Genomic DNA, 26,318 nt, shown 5'->3' with positions numbered 1-26,318 from the left:
AAAACAGACCCCCTCAAGAGAAGCCCGTCCTGCTGACAGCTCTGTCAGAGCTTCATACTTCTGCACTAAGAGGGAACACAGTTTTCTTTACTTGTCCCACCTAATCTGTAGTATTTTGTCATGATGTTTCTCATAAATTAAAAATTAAATCCATCTCATAATTGCTATCAACTGGGCATGCTTAGTAAGTGAATACAATAAGCCAAAAAGACTGTTTAATATTTTTAATTATATGATTGTAAATTATACAATTTCTACTATTTAGTATTTTGTATAAAACCATTTTACAATACACAAGATTTTTCAAATGCAACAAAAAGTATCAAAAACTACATGTGTGCCAAGTTTACAGGCTACAGTGACGCTTTTATCTTAAAAACACCTTCAGAGATAAACATCCAACCAGTTCTTTCAGCTTTAAAAAATATGATTAGAAATATACAATTTAATAAAATACCAAGACAATGGCTGATCAAATACTGAGTCATCAGTAACATTTTAAAACTTCACTTCATCTGTACGTGAGTGTATAATAGAGTCTTCAAACAATGGATGTAGGACTGCAGTACTGTAACTGATAGACATGTCTATGCACAGTGAGTTCTACTGATCAGCAAGGAGGTAATTTCTTACACAGTATAGGCAATCCTTTACACTACCTGTAGTATTTCCACTCAGCGACATGGGGAACACTCTGATTTACGGAGAAATACAAGAGCAGTGGCTATCCTCACTAGGCCACTTCAGCGGGAGAGAAATCATGAAATCTTAAAATAGTTCTTATTGTCTGTTTTGAGACAGGGCTTCTCTGTGTAGCCCTAACTACACTGGAACTCACTCTGAAGACCAGGTAGGCCTTAAACTCACAGAGAACCACCTCCTACAACCGCCCTAAAAAAATAGGTTTTAAGGTTTCTGACCAACTGCTTTCCAAAATGCAAGAAAGAATTTTTAAAAAAATATGAGGAAAAGCAGCTGATGTTTCTAGAACACATACGCACTTGTCACAGACAGCTATTCAAGCTAAGGGAAGGCCTGAGGAATTCCAGGCACAAACTACCCAGAAAGCTGGGAAGGTCTACCAGACCTGATTATGCTCACAGAGCCTCATGAGAACACTTGGGGAGCCTCTATGACCTGTCAGGGCCCAAGCCAAGAGGTAGAAGCCACCCCTGAGAGGTGGGCAGTGGGGCAGGGCAGGACAATGGATAGGGCTAGGTTTAGGGGGTTGAGTTAAAGCTGGGGAGTTAATGAGGAAGAACAGCGTGTGGCCATGAGAGTTTAGACAAATACTACAACCTTGAATGTGGCTGCTGAGGCTCCATCCTTCTTGCCTCAAGGCAAGAGTTGTAGCTGGGCCTCAGAACTGTATTAATCTGTCTAAAGTCCTGAAGCCCAGCTTGGCAGACATTCCTCTCTTGGGCTCCGGATGGTGTGGGCTCCCAACAAGCATCAAGGTCACCTATAAATATACTTTCTAACTTGATGTACTTACAAAGGTATTTAACGTTCTTAAGTTAAAGGGGCCCCTCCAATACCCACTCTATAGATCCATGCTCTATAGCAATAGGGTCTTCTTCTACCCTTAAGTTTCTGGGTAGTTGTAGTTTGGGCAGAGGTAGTCCACTAATTCCCAACAGGAAGGACTTTTCATTTGTTTGATCAAAGACTTTCTGGGTCCTGGATGTCACCAGTCAGTTGCTATGCCGTCCTCCCCAGACAACATTAAGTAGTTTTCCTGGGAATGTCCTTACCAACTCATGTTTCCTAAGTAACTTCAGCAAGGGAGTTAAATACAGGGAAGAGCCACAGTGGCAGGAGTTCTAGCTGAATGGACCTGCCAACACAAAAAGGTACCGTGCCTTTTAAAAAGCACTGTGGCCATCTCTGAAGCCCAGGTGGTTTCCTCCCAAATTTGCTGGCTACAAGGCCATCATGGGCAGGCCCTGTTCACTCATCCTGATCCATGAGAACAAATCCAGATTAGTTCAGATGGAAGGAAGTCTCCTTCTGTCTGCTCAGTACCTGGCCTAGCTTGTTCAGGGAAGGAAGAACCACCTGAGAAGCTTTTATTTTAGACTTGGGCAGTTTGATTTAGCATTATTGGTAAATGAAATGTTTGTCCTCCTAGCTAGAGCTTAAACTCATTCATATCCAGGAATAACAAACCCTACCTTAACTGTCTTTCTCCACTGTTTGAAAGCTATGTGCTATCTAGGGAGGGGCTCTTTGTGTGGGTTTACATTGAATCCTCAGGTCTCCGACCCAAGGCCAGCCAATGCAGTTTGAGGATAGAAACACTGAAAGGGGGAACCCATGGCCTTTAAATATTTTTACAATAACTAAACTTTAAACCTGTCGATACCAACTACAAGAAAGGCAGCTTTTCAAGTGAGATAGCCTGCTCACCTGACACATTCATCTGTCTGAGGAAGGCAATGGCTGTCAATGGCTTTCAATATTGCATTTCTCCAGTTTCTAAACTGGGAGAGTCAAAAACCACTAGCCTCAATTGTGGAAGTAACCAAGACAACTATAAAGTATTTTCTAATTATGGTCTCTGCCTTTTTTGGTCTTTTTGTTGTTGTTTTTTGGCAACAGATAAATTCTGGTTTTGCAATTGCTTCATGGCACGGGTGCTGCTGGGTTCCAGCAGGATGAAGAGAAAAGGCACGCTACAGTTTCTAGTCATATTCCCTAACCAAAGGCAACAGTGAGTTCTCTTACATAAACAGCCTAACTCCAGAAGCAAGTGATTGTCACTAAAATCAAACTGTGAATCACAAGGAAAGAAATTCCGCAGCATTACAGAGAAAGACTCTACAAGGACTTAACAGTTTTGGGATGTGGGGGTTGGTTTTTGTTTTGTTGTCTCTGAGACTTCCTTATGTATCATTGGCTGGCCTTGAACTCAGACATGCACCTGCCTCTGCCTCCCAATGCTGGGATTAAAGGCAAGCACCACTACCTCAAGGCTCACAATTTTGTTTTTAAAGTCAACATTATTTACGATGCTTTTCCAGAAAAAATGCTAGGGTTGATGTTTGGTTTTAATGTAATGGAGTAAACACAATTATAACATGTGACTGAGCGGGGTTGGGGATTTGGCTCAGTGGTAGAGCGCTTGCCTAGCAAGCGCAAGGCCCTGGGTTCGATCCCCAGCTCCGAAAAAAAAAAAAAAAAAAAAAGAAAAAAAAAATGAAAAAAAAAACCACAAAAAACATGTGACTGAGCAACCCAACAACATCTCAGCTCTGAAATCTTCTAAATGACACAAGGAAGGATTTGTAGGAACCATTTGACTGAGAAAGGGTTCCAATGCTCTCATCAACATTTTCTAGCAGGTTTTTGGTAACCACGACAACATACAACAGTGTTTAAATGCAGTATTCACAGATTGTTAATAAAGCACTCTTTGGTGAAAGACAAGCAGCTTGGGTACTTCACGCAGTGAACGAACATCACAACAGCGTTAACGAGAGTAAAGTGAAGCTGACCGTACCAAATCACACCTTAAGACGGAGGGTACCACTGGGGGGTTCATCTCTTACATCTTTATAAACTGTAAGTCGGGGCCACAGGCCGAACAGAAATAAATACCCAAGAGATCTCCACCAGATCCCCCACTCTTCTGGAGGCCAGCAGCAAACATGATTGCCATCACAGGGACACACATGTACCACACTCACCAGACAGCTCTCTGGTGGCAGAGGACAGGGTATCGACACCTGAGACTAAATTCACAACAGCAGCTTTTGTCCGACTTGAGATTATGAAAGGGAGAGTCAGGCCTTCAAATGGTTCAACCACACCCCAGAGTCAGTGAGTGGATGACAGGCCAGTGACATTTTCCTCCTTGAATGAACTTCTTATGTGGAAAGAAGCTAAGGCCATTGCACAGTCTGCTTTGTTCTCAGATCGATTGGCTAAATCCTTTGGGGTTTTCTGTTCCTAGTCTTCCCTGGAGTGCTGTTCACCGGTTTTTTACTTTAACGTAAGACTGTCTTAGTCCTTGAAATGGCTGGACTGAGGAGAAAAAAAGAAAGAGATTTACCATGAAGATTATAAAGTGTCCCAGCAGAAAATTTCAAAGACAAGGAAGGCAACATAATGAGAACATCAACATGCTCTTAGCGCACACTTGGTGTGATTTTTAATGGCATCCTTTAAAAGAGACAACACAACAGCAACCATAAAGGCAGACATGAGAGAAAGGCAGGGTAGAGAAAAGTTCAAATTTTGTTTAAAGAAAAAAAAAAAGCAATAGAAATAAACAAAGACAGGTGAGCATGGGCAGCAGAGCAAGGCAGGTACCATAAGGCCAGCATGGGCATGTGCTGCAAAGCACTCCTCCTCCTCCTCTCCCTCCAAGGAGCCAGGCTGTGGGGAAAGAGGAGAGAAGGAAGAGATAAGGAGGGATCACTGGGTGGTTTCAGGCCCAACCTCTTGAGCACTTGGCCTTTCTGTAAAGAGATCTGGGCCAGGACAGACAAGGGCCCCTCTGGGCTCACCCAAAATCAACCTGGCTCACCCTTCCTCTCTTTCTTCCTCCCACAATGTGTTGGTATACCTCAGACTCACCAGCAACTTTCAGAGAAAAAGGGAAGAAGAAAGTAAAAATGAGAAAAGACAAAACCACAAAACTACTTCTGCCCTGGAGATGACCCTCACTAGGAAAGAGAAGACCCATCTGAATTGGGTGCACAGTTTTTACAGACATGGGCAAAGAGTACTGAGTGCAAAGACGATTGGAGGGTCGAACCAAATGGAAATACACCTGCCATCCCACAGATATTAACTATTGTAAAGTTCGGAGGAAACCAGTGCTGGATAATAAAGAGAACATCCTGTTCCTGGAGATAATGGATGATGAAGTATGAAAGCCCAGAAGTGATGGAACAGGAACCAGGAGCTGAGGCCCAGGGAGCTGTGATGCAATGACACACAAGAGGGGCAGGAGTTCCATGGCAAGGACTTAGAGAAAGTCCAGGAAATACGCGTAGGCACTGCACAGAGATGAAGCTGAGTGTGCATCTTAAATATAAAGAGGGTCACTGGGACATGAGAGACATGAAATAATAGAAAAAGAAAGGAGGGATGACCCTAAAGAAACTGCAGAAGCTTCCAGAGACGCAGCAGTGAAGAGCCAGAGAGAGGTGTGTGAACTGAGGTGAATGGCGTCTGCAAGTCCTCCACGTGCAGATGTGACAGTGTTCGAGACTTGTTCTGAGAGGGCACTTCAGAGTTAGTGTGGGAACGCTGGGGGGAAAAAGGCAATTCATTAAGTCACTTAGGAGCTGTTATAATGGATTTATGGCCTTAATAGAAAGGGAAAGGTGTGGAAACCCAGGACTTCCTCTGAGCCTGACAAATGAAAGGGAGACACAGAGCACTTGGTATAGGAACCAAGGGGCTCCATCCTACACAAGCTGTGTGCTCTACACACAGCAGCCACGGGACTTCTGACTGGATGTGGCTTCCGTCCAAAAGGACACAGACAGAAGGTCATTGGACAGGAGGAACACAGTGGTTTTTCTCCTCCAACAGCGAATACCTCTATCACAACCCACCCAATCTTCTCAGGGCAAGGCCACTCTTTTAAGAGGTTTTGTTGGGGAAGTCTCTGAAGTTGAAGTCTCTCTTGATACAATGTCAAAACTCAGGCGTCAGCTTAGTGCAAAGCAAAGTTGGTAAGAATCTCCATCCTAGAAGCCTCAAAAGGGGGAGGGGGGCGGCTGGGAGGATGGGGAGGGCATGGGATTAAACATTCATGTTACCATGGGCCATCAGAGGAGATGTGTGAGTGCAAGGACCTAGAACAGAGAGGGACTCGCCTACAAAAGAACCAGGAGGCCTAGTGAGCCTGAGGGGAGACAAATGGACATTGAAAGAAAGTGAAATATTTGTCTTGATGTGCTTTTTTTTTGGGGGGGGGGTGCTATTGTTTAAAGAGAAGAGCTTTCAATTAAGTATGTTAGAATTACTCAACCATCTCAGCTGAGGTACTTTTCCTGGGGTAGATTATATACCAATGTCCATCCCTTTAACACCCTCTAAACAAAAGCTGCACGTTATTCAGCAGGTTAAACGCAGGAGGCTATAGCCTGGAAGTCTGTGGTTCTCCTCATTTCCTAGACGTGGTGGAACGCCTTTCTTCAGCAATAGTTAAGGTAATGTGAATGTAGGTCACAGGACTCCAACCTCAACTTCCGAATCTCTTTGGCTTATCTCTACTCCAAATTCCTAAGAGGCACTTTGATCCAGTGCATTTGACCTAGCTTATTCAGAATCCTCAAAGCATCCAATCTCAGAGGAACTCACTGAAAATCAGAAACCACTATCCAGGGAAGACAAGTGGATGGTCACAGGAGGGACATGTGCAGCTAAGAAACCGAGACAGAAGGATCGGTGCACAGTCAACCTTCCTCAGTGGAATATAGCATGACGTGCTTCAAAGCTTCGGCTAAACTCGATCACTCAGAATCAAATGACCAAGTCTTACTGGACTATACCAAAAGCTCAAGCACTTAGATATCAACATCAACACCACGCCTGCGGACACACTGGATGTTGTCTTGAAACAAGGTCTCATTACATAGCCCTGCTTGGCCTGGACCTTGCTATGTAGACCAGGCTCCCTGCCTCCTAGGGGCTGGAATGAAAGGCCACCATTCACAGGGAACTCTTGACAGTCTGACTGCACATAAAATGTATTCCCATTTCCTACAACTCAGTGGAAAAGTAGGACACTCAAGTGTCCTCCAATCAGAATCAAGAAGCATGGGGGTTCTGTGCATCACACACATTTAGAAATTTGCATATTGTAAATAATTATGACGATATTTCTCTATATATGTCAAACTGTATAATTTCAAACTGGAGTTCTATAGCTCACAAGTGTTACATGGGAATCTTTTTTCAGAAGCATTTGTCAAGTCATTAAATTTTCCTTTAAGACATGACTGATTGGATTTTATTTCAGTAGTAAAGCATTTGTCTCACCCACATGAAACCCTGACTTCCAGCATCAGCACTGTCAATCAATCAGTAAATAAATGGCTCCTGATTAATCATTAATTAATTAAATTAAATAGGCACAACTTGGCCCATCTCCTATTTGTCTGTCAGAACTTGGACACTATGTTATAGTGTACCTAAATCTGGCCCTTTTCTAATTTTCTTGTCAAGTTGGAACCACAGTATAAAAGAAACATGAACACTTAAGTCCATATCTAATGAAAAATTTAAAACAGGGTGGGAGAGACATCAAGAGTGCTTGCTTCTTTTCTACAGGACCAGAGTTTGTATCCCAGCATCCACATTGGGAAGCTAACAGCCACCTGAACTCCAGCTCCTGGGAGTCCAATGCTTTCCAGCTTCTGTGGTCACCAACACTCCACACATATAAAATACTTAAAATTAAATCCTGAACTTTCTGAGTCAGTGGCTGACTAAAGATTCTCAAGTACCCGAGTAGGTTCTCAGGAGACTAACTCCAAAGTGAAATGTTACAAAACATTCAGCAACAAGGAAAAACAACAAAATCCAAAGCATCCCTTAGAACCCTGAGTACCCAGAGCTCTTGGGACTGACAGTGATGGTGGACCACACCAGGCATGAACTTACAATGACTTAAGTAATGAAGGTGAGAAAGCTTCCAAGAACCGGACGAGAACTGATAAAAGGGGCAAGTAGAATGTACTATCTGGCCCTGTTGTTCCTCAGAGCCCCCCATTCTTAAAGTGAAGTATCTCTGGATGGTGGTGGTGCATGCCCTTAATCCCAGCATTTGGAAGGCAGAGGTAGGCAGACCTCTATGAGTTCAAGGCCAGCCTGGTCCTCAGTGTGAATTTTGGGACAGTCAAGGCTGCACAAAGAGACCCTGTCTCAAAAAACAAAACAAGTGAAGCCACCACTGCCGAGTGATGGTGCCGGAGCATGACCAGGGGACCTGATTTTCATGGGCCAGGAAGGAGCAATGGTGTGGCCTGTTCTTTGCTGGGCAGGGGCTGGGTCTCAGAGAATAGCATGTTTGGTTTATGACAAACATGGAAAGATGGTGGAGAATGCTCTGTGCCTAGAGTAAGTAGGAGTAACAACCGAGGAGACACAAAGGAGAGCAGCAGGTTTCGGGAAGCGCTGTGGCAGGAGGACAGGACATCGGGTTGAGAGCCCCGAGGCTCTGCCATGACTCACTGAGCTGTACCTGATGCGGGAGAAAAAGCTTCCTTCAAGCCCAACAAGCACTTGGGTCAAGTTCTAGGGCCAACACCCTCAGCTTCCCCATATCAGACCATGCCAAAGACCACCCTTCCAAAAAGAAGGATTTCCTCTCAGCAGCCAGCAACACAGCAGCCTCCATTCCCATCACAGCCTCCAACTTCCTATTTTCATGTCAGTCTCGAGAAGCAGGGTCCGAGGAGTAAACTGGAAACAAACTTGAGACTTTCCAGACTGGGAGTCTTTTCTCACCTTTTAAGACTGCTTTTTCCCGAAGCAGATCTGGTGGTTCGTTTAGTAATGCCTGCACTGCCAGAAAGGTTAGGTTCAGGGGTTTTAGAGCTCTGAACACTGGACTGAAGAATTACTCTGAAAACAGTTGGAAAAAGGTAAGATTATATTCACTAAAACAACCATTAAATAGTTGACAGAGGAAGCAATTTTGCACAATCACATTTGCCATTTACACACAGAACAAACAAACTTGAAGCACATTTTTATACCAAGCATCTCATTTCTCCTTGAAGGTCATTACAGAGGTAACCAGGGCTGCTTTGCTTTGGAGAAATGAATGACCTGGCATTCTGTACAATTTACAAACCAAAGAAACCTATTAGTCAAACCTGTCAAAGCAGGGTTTCAGATTTCAGTCACAAAGACAAATCATAAACCCATTTAAACTGTTTAAAAATAAATTTGGAAAACAGCTAGATAATATTCATTGGTCGGAGCAGAAAGAAAGCATAACGAACAACAAAGCAATAATTTCATGCCAAGCAAACTTTTAAATATGTTCAAGAAAATTTCAGTTTTGTCTGCATCATAACTACTTACTAAATCTTCAATCATCACAACAAAACTACAATTACTTAAAAACTGCGAAACTTGTCTCAATTAAAATCTAAAAGTCTTCTCATAACAGAAGACTGCCCGGGAGAAAAAAAAAATCATGAATCAGAAAGAACAGACCACACAGAGCACACTCTCTGTAAGTGATTCTCAGTAAACTGTCAGAAGAAAAATTACACAACATCAAAGGATGTTGGCAGGTAACTCTTTGCTTCAGAACCACGGATTTATTCCCATCGCTGTTTGCTAGAGGAAGGAGAAAACATTGACTTAAAAGCTTTCTCCCTTCAAAGTCAAACTACAATTGGGAAAGCAACATGTAAGAGATTGGCTCCAGAAAGTTAAAAAGAGGTGATTCCAACTAAGGAGGAGTCTACTTCACAGGCCTGTCATGACCAGGTGATTAACAACAACCGCTCCTTCTACTGCAGCAAAGCTTCCTAAGCTCAGAGGGTAGTGGGGGTTATCCACAGCAAAGGAAGCCAAACAATTCTACTTGGCTCTCCAGCTGTACAGGAAGAGCAACCTAGCTAGCCCTGGTGAATCAGGCCAGGCCTCAAAGCTGATCTGAAATACTCCAACAGAAACAGTAGGATTGTATAGAAATGTGATTCAAGGAGGAACCACTGCCCCAAGGCATGAACTCTCCTCCCACAAGCAGGATTTATTAAAAATGGCTCACAGCACTCCAGTAGGTATATATCAGCATGCATATTTACTGGGCATGAGGACTTGCTTACACAGACATATGTGTAACAGGAAGATGAACAGCTGGCTCAGCCATAACCTTATGTGTCATACCTCATGTTGGGAACCTTCAAGGCCCTCCTTAAAAAATTCTGTTCATTGTTAATTACGGTTACCCTGTACTGGGCTATACAGAATATTAACAGTACTTCTCTTATCTAATTGCTACAATTTCTTTCTGTTAATACAAATCAAGGAGGAAATATTTATCACCTAAGGATATGAATCTAGAATTTGATTTCTCCAGGCTTCTTGGGCAGAATGTATACTTGATTCTCCACTGCTGCTTCTTTACAAGGGAGAAAAATGAGATTGTTTTTCTGAAACGCTACTCTCCCATTTCGGATCATCTGAGCTCAAAAGCTTGGTAACTTTTCACACACACACACACCACCAATGCCTGCTCAGGAAGTCTACTCCTGATCTCCTAAATTACTGAAATGTTTAAATGATACACAAAGATCTACTACTGCTAAATCAAGAAGTGTCTTTTTAGGTTAACTGAAAATGTATTTTTCTAAGAAATAGTTGTAAACAAATGTGAGGCAATGGTATTAGTGGTTACTCATTTCTGTGGAACTCTGAAACTCAGAAGGAAATTTAGTGTACATTAACCACACCAGGCAGGCCTCAGATCATCTGGCCTGAGCGAGCGGGCGGTGAATTCGTTAGTGCCGTGGGAAAGCTCCAAGACTGCACTTGCATACACCAGCAAGCAGCTCAGATAGGATGAGGAGGCCAAACTCAAGTGTTGCCTCTGCCACAGGCACACGGGGGATTCACTGCCACCTGCCCTGCCCACATGGTTCTTCCCAGGCAATATACAGAATATACATTTTTCCATTTTTTTCTCTCTGTCTTCCCCAACAAAGTTTGCCTTCGTCCTCCTTACCCTGTGCCTAAGCCACACGCTGTTTCCCTGTCTGTGGTATCTCTGAAGCCTCAGCAGCTCCAGATTTTAGACAGTGACAAAGAGGAGACACTTAGCAAAACTAGAAAAACAATCTTTTGGACCAAGAGTGTCCTGCCAAGCCTCAAAATGCCTGGATGGCTTTCTAGAGGATCACTGCCAGAGCTTTCTGTGGGATGCTCCACAAACCCTGCATCTTTCTCTAGTAGCACTGTCCCCCACTGTGTGCACTAGATAGAAACATAAAGTACTCTCTGGTCTTAGGCTCCAGGCCACCAGCTGACGGAACTCTCAGTTCTAGGCAAAGCTCACTCACCGCCTCACAGCAATGGCCAATCACTATCACCAGGAGCTAATGGCTAAGAAGACCACACTTGTTACTTGCCTCAATTACAGAAAGCTTTTTGCTTTTTCAAAAATTCAAGTCAGTAAGCAGGCTACATGGAACACCCTGTTTTGGTTTTGGAACGCAGTGTTGACATCAGCTACAGGAGTGACCTCACGCTCTTGCAGAAGGCGCTGAGGAGGACTCCCCAGTAGAAGCAACATTTAAAGCAACATTTAAGCTGAGCCTGATGACAAATATTATTAGCAGCAACTCCATCCATTGAGAACATCTTGGCCTCTTGGAACAGTTTGAGAAGAATTAACTGTAAAAGGCACCCTTGTTCTTCAATGGGTAGAAAAGTAAAAAAAAAAAAAAAAAAAAAAAAAGAACTGTGAGATTATAAACTCGTCTAAGATATACAATAAATTCCATCATAAATAAATATGTGTTCAGCGTGTTTTCTTTAGTTTCAAAGAGTGGACCCTGATTCCTTCTTTAATCCTTCTTAGCTACACGAAGCCCTCAACAGAACCACAAAGGGCCAGGGTTGGCTATGACGGATTTTCACGTTGAAGGAGATCCGAGACGGGAACCCTGCATGCTTTGGTAATGTCTAAGTCCACGCTGGGACAAGTAAAGTAACTTTTTGGAATGAATTGAAGAAAGGTCTCAGAAAACAGATACAGTATGGCAGTGGTGTGGGACGGAATCTCCCTCTGCAGTCCTGGACTGTGGTGTTAAACACAGAGGTTAGGAGACTACAATTGTGTACATAACCTAACAAAGATTGTCTGGCTATTTTGGAGAAAGGAAGGAAGAGTCCAGAGACTAAGGAAACACAAGGGAGACAGCCAGTTCCCTGCCTCTTTTTCTCACTTAACACAAAGATGTGATGAGAGAGCAGACAGTTCTATAGACTCAAGACAGTGTGAAGAGAGCTGTTCTATGAGCAGAAATTGGGCCACAGTCCTCACTAGCCCCCAAGGCTGCAAAGGCCAATCTTTTGCTAAAAGTAGAAATGGTGAGAGAGAGTTCTTGACTGGACTGGAGAGAGCTCATGTCCAGTACTGAACATAAGAAGTAAATACAGCCCCCTTGTGGACAGGAAACCAGGCAAAAGTTAGCCCAACTACCTGAATGTTTTTTGATTGGCAAGAAAACTATTCTAATGTCCACGTTTACAAACAGCCAGTACAACTCAGTGTTATTTTTAACATCCTTGACTCAAAAGGATTGTTGAGGCCCTTCCCTGCTGGTACCATCCCATTCATTGAAAAGATTCAGAAAGAGAACCCTGGAAGATAAGCAAACCAACAAAGCCAGGAGAGCCAGAAGGAGAAACACATGCACCATGAGAACCACACTGGACACCAGGGGAGGGCAGGAGGGAAATGGAACAGGAAACTTACACAGCAAACTATCTGTCAAAGTGTCCAGATGGCTACTGTGCTCTGAAGCCATCAAGACAGAACAGCAGGGTGGGAAGAATGTAGTCACACACAATCCACCAGATGGCAACACTACACAGTGCAGAGGTCAGCACAGCTAGGGGACATCTGGAAAGGGCGGAAGGGGAAAGAACAGATGTTCAAATTGGGAAGCCAAAATAATTCATATAATAAAATACATAGAGCCACCTGTGGATTTAAAACACCCTAAAAGGCCCAGGGCAGCAACTGTGATGGAGAGGGGCGGGAAACAAGGGTGGTGGTGGTCCAGCTTCTGTTGAGACAAAAATGCTGACTTTAGTTTAAACAGGTTCAACACACAGGATCAAACGGTTAGACTCCATCTTCCAACATACTGGCTGACAGATGATATTGAGCTGGCCATTGTAAAATATACAAAATACTACACCTGAACATAAGTAGAAGAGGACACAGAAACAACACAGACTCTCTGATATGACCAGGGGAGGGGCAACTGTGACCAGGGAACTCCTCTAACAGAAACAGAACACTCCTCAGTCGGTTGGGAGTTCCATGAACAGCACACTCAGCAATGTGGATTACAGAAGTGCACCTGACCAAGAGCCATCAGTTTTGCTACTATTGGTCACACTATGCATGTTTCTGAGATGGCCCTCATAGCCTCAGCATTTAAACACTTAGTCCCTAGGTGGTTTCAAAGAGGCTTGACATTCCCAGTTGGCTCTCTCTGTGCTTCCCGCCTGCAGTTCAAAGTTAAGTGTTCATCTCCAGCTCCAGCTGCCAGGCCTGCCACTACGTATGCTGTTGCTTCCCTGTGTTGGGGACTCCAACCCCTGGAACCTTAAGCCCAAATAAACATTTCCTCCTTCCTATAAGTTGCCGTGGTTGTGGTGTTTTATCATAGCAACAGAAAAAGTAACTAGTGCATACTCAAAATTTGGTATTTATTGTCCCTTCTCTTCCTTCTGTCTTCGGGTCTATTTCCTAGGCTGGCCTTGACCTTTCTATGTAGTTTTAAATGCCCTTTAGACCCCTGATCTTCCTGCCACCACCTTTCAAGTGCTATGCCACATACCCAGTTTTGGCCTGGTGTTTCTTGTGTGTGTGTGTACTGTATGTGGTCACACCTGAGCACATATATGTGTAGATCCCACCGAGCTCTCCCCAAACCTTCTAGCTGTTCTCATTAAGCCATTTCTGAGCATCAGACTTCTATCCTTGCACAATCTAATGAATGGTAGAACATCTGAAGCCACCTGCAAGTTCCAGGGGTCTTTAAAATTAAATCTTCTTGTGCTTTTTTGTCACCATATACCCACAGGCTAGTTAGTTTATCTAACAAGAGATCGTTAAATGATTGTGTTCCAGAAAACACTTTTCTGAATAGAGTGGAGAGTAAGATTTCCTGAAAGTTCTATTAATTGTGTGTGTGTGTGTGTGTGTGTGTGTGTGTGTGTGTGTGTGAGAGAGAGAGAGAGAGAGAGAGAGAGAGAGAGAGAGAGAGAGGGAGAGAGAGAGAGAGAGTGTGTGAGAGAGAGGGGGGGGAGAAGGGATAGAGGGAAGAAGAGAGGGAGAGGCAGAGGGAGAGAGAGAGGGAGAGGCAGAGGCAGAGGCAGAGGCAAAAGGAGAGGGAGAGGGAGAGGGAGAGAGATCTGAGAGAGAGAGTGAGGGTGCAGAAATTTCCCAGAGCTGGAGTTACAGCTGGTCGTATGCTGCCTGACCAAGTGCTGGAAGCCAAACTTGGCCCTAGCATGAGGACTCTTAGCCACTGAGCATTTCCCCAGCAGATACCAAAAGCCTTTTTAATCATTTAATTATCTTATGTACCTTGGTGTTTTGCCTGAGTGTACATCCTGTGATCATGTCAGATCCCCTGGAAGTGGAATCACAGAGAGTTGTGAGCTGCCACGTGGGTGCTGGGAATTGAACCCGGGTCCTCTGGACTAGCAGTCATTGCTCTTATCCAGTTCAATAAGAACTTTTCTCTTTTTATAACTTTAGTTTGGTAGATTTTTTTTTTTTTAATTTTATGTTCATGAATGCTCTGTCTTCAGACACACCAGAAGAGGGCATCAGATCCCATTACAAACGGTTGTGAGCCACCCGTGGTTGCTGGGAATTGAACTCAAGACCTCTGGAAGAGCGACTAGTGCTCCTAACCACTGAGCCATTTCTCCAGACCCCCAACAAGAACTTTTGACCAAGCAGAATTTGTCTCCTCTCACTCCTAACCTGGAGTCTGAACGTAGGGCAAACCAACCTATTAAGAAATAAACTGGCAATGGACCATCTTAGAACAAAAAGTATATGTCACCCACAAAATCTGCAATTCAAAGGAGGTCAACGTCTCCCTCTACCACCACCAGCAGCAAGGGGCAGACAAGGACGCTCGCTAGAAATAGGAATCTCAGACCGCACCTAGAAGCTCCAACAAGAAGCTGCATTACATGGTAAGCTCCCACATGACTCAGAAGCTCAGCTAAGTCTGTGGAGGGCTGCTGTGGGGCATGATCAACCTTCCTCTATCAGGCACAGGATTAGTTTTGGGATGATGATTTTGTGAATAAAAGTAACTAGAAAGGCCTCACATAATTTTAAAACATGGCATTTGAAGTTAATGTACCTCCTACACTACATATGTATCTATTTATATGAAAAGTTATACAAAAGGCACTATTTGTAAAGAGGAGAATTCTTTTTTTTTTTTTAATTTATTTTTTAAGATTTTATTTTATTGTATGAGTACACTGTAGCTGCCTTCAGACACACCAGAAGAGGGCATCAGATCTCATTACAGATGGTTGTGAGCCACCATGTGGTTGCTGGGATTTGAACTCAGGACCTCTGGAAGAGCAGTTGGTGCTCTTAACCACTGAGCCATCTCTCCAGCCCCCGTAAAGAGGAGAATTCTTAATAGACAACTAAAATCAGAATTCACATAGGATTTTATGCTGAAAATGTTGACACTTTGTATCAGGAACCCTCCCAACCCTGTCCCCCTGAACCCTGCAAACAGCACTGGACCCCAAGGCTGAAAGACCACATCACTAACTTCTTCTGGCACTGCCAGATGTTTATGATACAGAGATTATCTCCATCAGTCTGTCCTCACAAAACGGCTGGAAGTACAGGGTCCACAGAAAAAGGGAGACACCAGTAAGGACAGGAGCCCTGGTCTGGGTGGGATCACCTACTGGGAAAGGCACAGTAGCTTCGTCCCCATATTCGTATGCCAATTGCGGATGTTCCCTGTAGTTAGATCCAAACTGACAAGAGTTCTTAAGAAGTTCACGTGGGGATAAAGACACCTACTGAGCATGAACTTCTTATTCTTGTGATAAGCCTTTGTCTGCATTTCAATTCTCCAGACCAAAAAAAAAAATTATAAAAACATAATTAGGGGATGAGTTTATCATAACTCTGAGAGGATCTAACATGACAACTGACTCAACTCTCCCTCGTACAGACTGAGGAAGGACATGTGTAAGGGAGTGGGGGAAAAAAGTAACCATTTTAATACCTAGGGTCAAATCTGTTAACCTGGTCTTGACATTTGCTGTCACTCTCGACTGTCTATGGACACGACTTTCCTAATATTGCTCTCTTACCTATCATGGCTCCTGAGGTTACAGTAGTACACAGAGATAAATGCACTCATCTCTTCAGACTGTGCCTGCTTAGCACTTCCCAGGTGAGCACCTCTAGATTTTAAATCACACAAGTGATCATTGCAAAGTAATGATATGCAGCTATGGAGAAAAGTATGCAGACAACATAACAGACAAGTGACCAGAGAGGAGGGAGGCACTCACGTGAGGGGGATAGCGTTGGTTTTCGGCTGTCTCCGGCTTTTCAGGGCCCGAAGTCTGTCTCCTTGTGTCACTCCACTGACTTCATCATCATCACTATACTACATGCGTTGAGACAACAACAATAACAATAACAAAAAATAAACACTGAGCTAACTTAGGTTCTATTGCAGCCAAGTGGCTACTTACCCAGACATTCAGACATGTATGCAAGCACACACACACACACACACACACACACACACACACACACACACACACTTTAAGTTTCTTCTTCTTTTTTTTCCCCCCCGGAGCTGAGGACTGCACCCATGGCCTTCTGCTTGCTAGGCAAGTGCTCTACCACTGAGCTAAATCCCCAACTACAGGCACCAGCCATATTTCAAGACAATCAAAGCTGACTTTCAGGGTCACTGGTCTCAAAGCCCTCTATAAAGGGGTAAAGATACATCATGGGGCTTTTGGTTTCAGAACTTGCTAAAGTCTGAACATCCATTCATTACTACTTAACCTAGTACCGCTGCCTGCCACAACTGTGGTTCTTTGAAAGCTCTCTGTTTGTGCTACTGAAGCAGTTGAGATGAAGGTGTGCACTCAGGCTGGGGTGTAAGCAGGCCCATCCTAGGAGCTTGCTCCCTACTGATAACTGCCATCTGTGTTTAGGAAGTCAGTGAGACGTTCTGTGAGCACACAACTTTCTCTTCAGCCAAACACTTCTAGGGAAGGTTATAAATGTATGTAAACATGACTGTGATAACAGACCCTAAAAGCCACTTTATTTTAATCTTTACCTATAGTTTTCTCCATGCCCTAACAAGGATTTCAACAGCATTTACAGCAATAACAACAGCGTGATGAAGATGGTTCCATTACCGGCTCAGGCTCTTGACTGTCTTGATTCTCAAGCCCATTTATCGAAATGTCATCAACATCTGAAAGGTGTTTGGAGAAGGCTTCTCTGAGGGCTCCGTTCTCCTGCCCTCTCAACTTTTGACGGAAATAGTCGCCTTCCAGCCAGAGGCTCGATTGCTTCCTACAGTGTTTAAACAACATAAAAAATACAGCTTTTCATAAGGACACCCCCCTCATATGCCCACACCCACCAGTTCTTACGGGAAACAGGCTTCAAGTACACTTACATGACCAGAAACTGTTGCTGGGGCCCAATCACTGAGCCGGGCCTACAGATCCTGAGCCAGGCAATGCTCTCGGCTGCTGTCATCCTGTAATGTTTCATGAGGTAGCAGCCTATCAGTGTGCCTGTTCGACCAAGGCCAGCTAGAAAAATAAACCAATGAAATCTGTTTGCACATCTTCTAGAAATTTCTGAATAGGAGGAAGAAAAAATTATAACCTTCCCAGGATTTTGCCTCCCTCCACAGAGGTTCTTCTCTAAGTTAGTCTCAAGAGGTTTTAAAAGGCTAGGTGGCAGGTCTCACCCTCAAGATCTAAGTGGGATACAGCCTAGGAGCAGAGATGGGATCCAGGGCCATCTGAAGTTGCCCCCAGAGGATTTGATGTAAGGCCAAAGATTGAAAATCACTTTCTGAACAGGGACTAAGAAACATGGAGTTTGGACCTGGAGGGATGGCTTAGTGCTAAGGGACTTACTGCTCTTATAGAGGACCTAAAAACTCACATGCAATTCCCAGCATCCAGCTAATAACTGCTTTTAACTCCATTTTTAGGAGATCAAAACCCTCTGGCCTCAAAGGCACCTGTATGAGTATGGTACATATATTCACTCAGGCACATACACACATGCACATATTTTTTTAAAAAAAATTCAGTTTCCGTAGAAACTGTCAAAAATTGCCAATGCCGACTATATTGCAAGTCATGATGGCGGGGTATTGGGAAACGTTTTCAATCAGCAATAACTGCACCTCGGATAAACCTCATTGGCTATGATACTGCCACTGTACAAAGCTGAAATAAGTTTTTTAAAGGATGCTGTTTTCTGCCCAAGCCTTGCATTTGTTGCCATGTCCAAGAGAATTACCTACTCAACATCTGTATCAGTCCACACTCTATTTTACAGGAGGAGAACTAGGGACAGAACCCAACCCTGGGACATGTCAGACAAGCACTCCCACCTAAATTACACCTCACTCTTACTTCTGACTATGTCTATGCCTCTGTATGTATGTGGTGTGCATGTGATTACGCATGCATGTATGCTGGGATAATCTTTTAGTATACTGCTTGAAGATGTTTCTCTGTCCTTCCTCACCTGACTAAAGCACCTTCTGATTGGCTTAATAAAAAGGTGAGCTGCCAATAGCTAGACAGGAGAGGACAGTCGGACATCCAGCAGAGACAGGAACTCTGGGAAAGAAAGAAGTAGGAGAGATTTGCCTGCCAGTTGTAGAGGAAGAAGCAAATGCAGACACTGAAGAGAGGTTATGTGCCACGTGGCAGGATCTAGGTTAGTATAAATGGGTTATTTAAGTTATAAGAGCTAGCTGGGAGCAAACCTAAGCTAAGGCCTAACGCATTCAGAATACAAGATCTGTGTCATTATTTGGGAGCTGGTGCATCAGAGATAGTCCGTCAGTGCATGCTGTGTTTGTGTGTGTGTGTGGTGCACACTTGCATGAATGAGGAGGCTGTAAGTAGATGTCTAAGAGTCTTCCTTGATTGCTCTCCACCTTATTCACTAAGGCAGAGTTTCTGTACTGAACCTAACAGATATGGCCGTTTGGCTGTCCATTCTGATCTCTTTCATTCCCAGGCTGGAGTTACTGGTGAGCTACAAGGCCACCCAGTATTTCTGTGGCCTTCTAGAAAACTAGGGAACTGCAGTCTCACATTTGCATGGCAAACACTTTATATGATGAGTCATTTCCAGCCCTACTTCTTTCCTCTTATGGAGACCATTATAATCAACTCCTATGATGGTTAATGTGTTGAATCAACTTGGAAGGAATTTTGGTCAAGATCGGCATTTCATCCAGGGCTAATTTTAGTAAGTACACTGCTTTCCATGTGGGCAGTCCAATCCATTCAAAATCTGAATAGAACAAAAAGATTTGCCTTCCTCCCAAAGCAGGTCCTCCGCATCCTGAGTTCACACCTCTAGGTAGACAGCTCCAGGTACAGATGAGGGACTCGGTGACTCCAGTTTCCTTTAATAAACCTCTATATATATAAACATGCTATTGGATTGTTAGAGGACCCTCCCTGATGCACACATCTGGTGCTGCTGAAGCAAATACATAAAACTGTGGCAGCGGCTTTGGAACTGAACTTGTATGGGAGAGGGCTGAGGCTGCTATTAGGAAAGCCACCTCAGATGAGTACCAGCAAAGAAAATATTTCAGTGAGAGGCTGTGTGGAGATGGCTTCCTTCCAGCCCTACTTTAATAGAGCAAATTGTATTGTACTATACTGTATTATACTGTATTTTATTATCTTAGGCAGGGTCTCCTGAACTGTAGGTTGGCCTCAAACTCACTGTGTGGCTGAGAATAATCTTTCTGATCCCCCTGTGTCTACACCCCCAATGCTATATTGCAGGTATATACCGTGGGGTTATCCAGAGTGGCAAATGAAACCCAGATTTTCATGCTTGCAAAGCAAGCCCTCTATCAGTGGAGACACGGGTCCATATGATTCTTCTACTCTGTTACAGAATTCAACTGCTAAGCACTTTGTTCAGGATGCTCATGATACTATCGTGCCGCTTCTTTGCTTGTGTTTGGAAGCAAGGCAATCCTGGCCTCAGACAACATGCAAACTGGTGTTAGTCACAGGTGATGCATCAGGTCCAGCCTTTTTCTTCACTGGGAAACTTTGCTACCAATTCAGCCTTCTCCGTGTTCTGGACTCTTTGCCCACTGTCTACATCTCATGGTGAATCTGTGTTGGCTGGTTTTGTTTTCAGGAATTTTCTACTTGGTTTGCATCATCTAACTTTCTGTTCTGTGACTGTTATGGCCATCTCTTACTGGTTGTTCCCACGTGTATATGCACACAGGTGTCCAGCTCTACCAGTCCACCTTACCCCCTTGAGACAGGGTCTGTCAATGAACCTGGAGTTCACTGGTTTCAGCCAGGTGGACAGGCCAGTAAGCTGAGTAAGTCTATCCATCCCCTGTGCAGAGGTTAGGTGCAGCCATACCTTATGTTTTTACATGAAGATCTGAGTTCAGGTCCTTTACTGCTTCTACAGACTCTCCAGTTTGTCCTCATTGCCACTTACCATGCAATAATTTACCCTTTCTTCTCTTTTATCTTCAATCATCAAACACAAAACTAACAGTTTGTGAATTTTGTGTTTGTTGTTGTTAGACTTTGTGAGGAACTGACCCTGGATTTTGTTGATTTTTATAATGTTTTTATGTTACAGTATTTTATATCAACACTGACAATATTTTACAAGTGATTACTATCTTTAATCTATGTGAATATTGACCTCTACCATAGACACTTGCTGACATGGCTTTGAGTACTGTCTGGAGTACCAATGGATATCCTTAGCACGTCTTAGCACAGGTCAAATTTTAACAGTTCCCCCAGCACTTGACCCTCTGAGAGTGGTTTAACTTCTTCTATTTCTGAGGGAGTTTTGAAGACTTACAAGGATTCTTGGTTACAAAGTTCTTCCTTATCAGTTTATTGCCTCTGGCCTCCCAGTTTCTAATGGAAGATCTGGTAACTGGAGAGCTTCCTTTTTCTTCTTTCAATGTCTTTGGCTTTAGACAGTCTCATCATAAAGTGTCTTCATGTGAGTTTCTGCGTTTGTTCTGTTTGGAGTTTGCTGAGTTTTGAGAATGTTTACAATCATGTCTTTCAGAAAAGTGGGCAATATTTCCAGGCACTGTGCCTCCTTTCGCTCTCTCCTCTGTGGACCTCTCACTGTGTCCATCTGCTCTGCCCAGCTCCATCCAAAACTGCTACCCTTGGCTCCTTTCTCGTTTTGACTCCTTTTCTCCTTGTTCCTCAGACCTGGTAGCTTTTTAATGGCTCTGCTCTTTACAGTCCTGGCTTCTTCCTTCTGCCTATTCAACTTTGCTTTGGAACCCTGCCAGTAAATTTTTCAATTCATTTCCAGAACTGCCTTTTGGGTTTACATCATGGGTTTTTTCTTGTATTGACACTTGGATTCTGCTCACATAGTCTTCTTCCTCCTTTCACACACGCTCTTTTCACTGTACACACTGTTGAGGTAGCTGTTTTAAATCATCTGCCTGGAAAATGCACTGTCTGATCCTTGTCAAGAATAACAGCTTTCGTGGGTTTTTCACACTTTCCTGGCCCCCTGCACTTTACTTTTTGGTACTTTTCACCTTGTCATCTTCCAGTGCAAACTGAACATTTGATGTTGTGATTGTAGCTACATTCCTAACTACAAATACAGTTTTAGCTCCAGAAACTAATTTGGCTTTTTTTTTTAAAACCTTGCTATTTAATACCCCTTGTTTTCTTAATTAGAGTTAGAGAAGCTCTACTATACTCATACAGTGCACCATCACAGTCACTCCTGGAACATTTACATTCAGAAAGTGTTGCAGCGGCTGAAGCATATCTTACTCTACACCAAGCTGCTGCAAGACCTGAGGACTCCTCTCAGAGACACATGACAGACATTTGAAGAAATATACACATTTCAGTGTAATAAGATATTGTGGGCTTACTCATGAAGATAATTGACCAGACTCTATATACAAATTAAGGGTTTTAAAATTGATCTTTCTGGGCATCAAGATGGATCAACTGGAAAAAGTACTTACTGCCAAATCTGATACTAGGAGCTCTACCCTTGTGAAGTACATGGTAGGAGAGAACCGAGAACTGATTCCCACATGTTGTCTTTGGAGATTGATATCTCTCTCTCTCTCTCTCTCTCTCTCTCTCTCTCTCTCCTTCCCCCCATCCCCCCAACACACACAATAATGTCACAGAAAAACTTAAACTATCCTTTCAAAAATGCAGTTGTCTGGCCATGTAACAAAGGATGCAGCCCATACCCACACGTGTGCACTAGCTGCTTATTTACCTTTGCAATGCACCGCAATGGCACCCTCGACATTTTCACAAATATCCAGAAATTCTTGGACAATTGCCTCAGCAGGGGTGCTGCCATCCGGAAAGAAAAGATCATGGTGATCGAATCCAGCATCCGTAAAGCGCTTAGCATCATACATCCTTTTATTCAGACGGATAATGGTAGTTACATTGTGATTCTTAAAATATGGAATATAAGTCTCAGGAGAATGTTGGTGGTAACCTACATAAAGAAATGCACCACAGCTCGTAAGACGCAGGAAGAACACAACGGAAAGCGGTTTCACCTGAAAGTGGGTGGAAACAATGTCTGGATTGGGGACTGAATACCAATGTGGTTATAACTGTAAAAAACAAAAGTTTTAAAAAGTTAATATCCAGGCAGAACAGTGTGCTCAGATAACCAAGAGTGGTTAAACCACAAAGACTGAGTGAAGCTTAGCTTGATTCTTTGGTCTCTTTCTAACCAGGGTTGGGTCATCCCTCCAGAGGCAACTCAGGGACCTCCTTCCCAGGAGGTGACCAGAGCAAGACTGAGCCAATCACAGACACCAAACCTTACAGCACAGCAGAAGTCAGGACTCTGTGTCCTCCTGTCTTAGTCTCACTCACAAAGGGCTGAGATGAGGCAAGCGCTGCAGTGCCCAGCTTACTACCTACTGGGAAAGGAAGAAAGACGAGGCTGCAGTCTGACATACCACTTTCCAGCCTGGATCTTGAGTGTGGCCCACAGAAGGCAAGAAACCGCTCTGGTATTATCCAGTTGAAATCTCCATTTTCTGCTTTCTGCAAAGGAGAGACCATTACAATTAACCTTTGAACCCTATCTCCTTCCACCTCCCTTCTCAGCACTCAGTTCAAAGCCATTGTCTTTAGCACACGTGCTGTTTATTAACAGACGCAGCATCTATTTTGCCCTGCTTTGAGTAATTCCCAAGGAACAGCTGACTTCTCTGCTGTCAATCACTTTAAAACTGTTTCTTTGCTAGGTTATTAGCCTGGAGAACATAGTCTGTACTCAGACGTTACATTTTCAACTACCTGGTTACTTTATCTGAAAATAGCAAACCAACTCCTATTATTAGAGCAAGCTTTTCTAGTTTGTGTGAGGAGACTAAAAGCAACGCCTCCCCCCCCCCCATTGTAAGCAACTTTCAATGCAAACAATAAATAGAGTGAATAAAAAGAGTGAAGCGTCAGACAGAAGCACATTCTCCACAGAGAAGGAAAAGCAAAACACACATATGTTAGACAGAAGACAGGCAGGGATGTCACTCAACTTGCTACGTAGACTAAGATGGCCTTGGACCCAACAGAGCTCTGTCTGCCGCTGACTCCCAAGTGCTGGGATAACATACACACCCAACACAACACAGACTTGTCAGAAGTGAAAACCAATCGACTGAGAGAGAATCAATGCCAAAGAGAAAAACCACTTTAACAATTAGTGCACTTCATGCACCAACTGCCAGTTTCAGATTTTATATACTACTGTGTGTGTGTGCGTGTGTGTGTGCGTGTGTGTGTGTGTGTGTGTGTGTGTGTTTAAATGTGTGCAGGCCCAAAGTTGACATCTGATGTTCAATCATTTTCTACTTCATTTTCTGGAACATGGACTCTTACTAAAGCCAGAGCTTGCAGACTCTAACTCACCTCAGGGATCATCTGTCTCTTCCTTCTCAGTGCTGGCATTACAGGCCTCAGCCACGTATGCCTCCCTGCCTGGCATATGTGGATTCTAGGGATCCAAACCCTGGCCCTCATGTACAGCAAGTACTTTAAGCACTGAGCTCTCTACCTAGCCCCAAAAAAGTATGTTTTGTTTTTATAGGGACAAGCGGGGGTGGGGGTTGGGGGGAATCTTAGTAATTTGGTTACACGGTCGCTGAAGGAGGTGGTTAAATACTGCACTTTAGAAACAGTGGTATTGTAAGACAGAGCTGGCAGGGTGAACCCCAGGATATGCGTTATCTTTGCAGTGGAAAAGCTGACTTCGATTGCAGGTCTTTAGAACCAAAGCTAGTTATCTGTGGATGTGGGATATGAACGCATGGAGTGCTGTCTGCAGAGCCTCTTCTCACTCTAAATATCTATCTACAGCAGGACACAAACCTTTCCTGCCTACAAAGGGCCTTAATACAGCATCTTACACATCACTTGGAGCAAGGGACCCGAGAATCAAGGACTTTTGTTTTTCCTTTTATGTTAAAAATACAGAAGATACCTATGAGGAGTTTGTCTTTCTGGACACATTCTCCTGCCCCATCTTTTTCATTTGATAAGGCAGGCTAGAACAAGAGCTCCTAGCAGGGACGAGAATTCAGTCTGTCAATAATATTCCACATTCCAACATGGGCATGGGCATATGTGTGTGTGCGTGCGTGCGTGCGGGCGTGTGTGTGTGTGTGTGTGCACATAAACACATGCTGTGTGTACACAGCCAGAGGTTGACTTCATCTCTACCTTGTTTTTCGAAACAAGTTTTCTCACTGAACCTGATTCAGTTACAATAGTTGACAGTGAGCCCCAGGGCTCTCTGCACCTCCCATTACAGGAGTTTACTGCCACACTGGATTCCTTTCAGAGGTACAGGGGATCTAAATTTAGGTTCTCTTTCTTGACCAGAAAGCCACTTTCCCCAACTCTGCTCCTGGATTTTTAATTTGCAGAATCCAGTAAAATGTTCACTCTTTATTTAAAACGTTTGGGTTTTTGTTTTAAGATAGGATGTCACTATGTAGCCTTGGCTGGCCTGAAACTCACTGACCAGGCTAGCTTCAAAGTTGCAGAGATCTATCTGCTTTCAGATTTCTGAGGGCTGTGATTAAAGGTGTTTGCCACCATGCCTGGCTATTTCTGCTCAGCTTCAATAACTTGAAACAGATGGTACAGTTGGGCTACAATGGCCAAGTATACCTTACTAGTCACTAGACACAGCAAGTCATTACCTTACTGTGCCAACCCTGGGGACTTCAAACCTATATTCCCATCACCATAGGAAGGTCACCAACACTAAAAACAGAACTTAAAATAAGCATTATAAAAATGTACCTGTTCACCCTAGAACCACTGATCAATCTCAGAAACCACCACTAAGAATCAGGAATGAAGAACCAAGATTTAAAGATGTGATGTTTCTTATCCTACAATTTCATTTTTTCCCCCTCGTGTGCATGTGTGTCCATGCATGTCCATGTGTGTTTGGTATACACGAACATGTGTGTGGTATAAGCATGTGGAAGCCCAAGGCTAAATTAAGGTGGGATCATTCAGCTGAACCCAGATATGACTGATAGATAGGAAAGACATCATAACCACCTAATATTTTTGTGCACTTGGGGCATTTAAACTCTAGTCATCTCTGAAGCACTTCGCCATATTGCATAATATTAAAAAAAAAAAGATTTCTCCTTGTTCCTTTAGGTAGGATAACAGATGGAAAGGTATGTGGGCAAGTAGTGGAATTCTGATGAGAGCCCAAACTTTCAGTGTTAAGTTCTGGGTCTCACTCGCAGTTGGTCCTGCATCTTAACGGTCCTGAGCACACCTAGATAGCACATGTGTGAGCTTGATTCTTTGAACCATTTCACAACCATATGTTCATCAAAGTATCTGGGCCAGTGAGGTGGCTTAACAGGTCAAGCACTTGCCACACAAGTTTAAGGACCTGAGTTTGAGCCCAGAATCCATACCTATTGAAGAGAGGGAACTGACTTTACAAAGAAGTCTTCTCATCTCACAAACTCATCAATACACATCACACACACCACACACCCCCCCACACACACAGTGATGATAATAATAATTAAATTAAAAGCATTATTCTGTACATGAATACAACTATGTTGGTCAATGACACTTCGGTAAAGTGCAAGTAGGGAGAGACTGAAAACAGTAACCTAGAACTTACTTCATAGTGTTCATATTCATCGAGGTTAAATGAGTTGAAATTAAGGAAGCCATACTGGATTGCCTAAAATCCAAAAGAAAATGTTTATGAACAAAGGTATAAGGAA

At 43.5% G+C, this 26,318-nt stretch overlaps 1 protein-coding gene and 1 non-coding gene across 45 annotated transcripts in view; both read right to left on the bottom strand.

Moving 5' to 3' along the window:
- Cdc14b (cell division cycle 14B) overlaps positions 1-26,318 on the bottom strand; it is an 88,568-nt gene that overhangs the window by 3,167 nt on the left and 59,083 nt on the right. For 10 of the 44 annotated variants that reach the window (XM_087590917.1, XM_087590912.1, XM_087590903.1 and 7 more), the window contains 6 exons: positions 26,213-26,275; positions 23,001-23,088; positions 22,295-22,525; positions 17,433-17,571; positions 17,167-17,326; positions 16,297-16,394 (listed from right to left, as the gene is read on the bottom strand). In XM_087590917.1, the coding sequence (XP_087447043.1) occupies positions 16,297-16,394; positions 17,167-17,326; positions 17,433-17,571; positions 22,295-22,525; positions 23,001-23,088; positions 26,213-26,275 (779 nt within the window). Of the gene's footprint in view, positions 1-209; positions 4,027-4,314; positions 4,381-8,472; positions 8,590-12,463; positions 12,777-14,519; positions 16,186-16,296; positions 16,395-17,166; positions 17,327-17,432; positions 17,572-22,294; positions 22,590-23,000; positions 23,089-26,212; positions 26,276-26,318 lie in introns of those variants that run through there. The other 34 variants (XM_087590908.1, NM_001415673.2, NM_001415674.2 and 31 more) reach the window with 19 other exon arrangements.
- Positions 18,084-18,224, bottom strand: LOC120098028 (U4 spliceosomal RNA). The gene has a single exon (XR_015642051.1). It is a non-coding gene; the product is annotated as a U4 spliceosomal RNA (small nuclear RNA).

The sequence above is a fragment of the Rattus norvegicus genome, chromosome 17, assembly GCF_021556685.1.
Source record: "Rattus norvegicus strain SHRSP/BbbUtx chromosome 17, alternate assembly SHRSP_T2T, whole genome shotgun sequence".
In the NCBI taxonomy this organism is placed as follows: Eukaryota; Metazoa; Chordata; class Mammalia; order Rodentia; family Muridae; genus Rattus; species Rattus norvegicus.
Note: the sequence above shows the minus strand (reverse complement) of the source record. Positions and strands in the feature narration are given on the sequence as shown.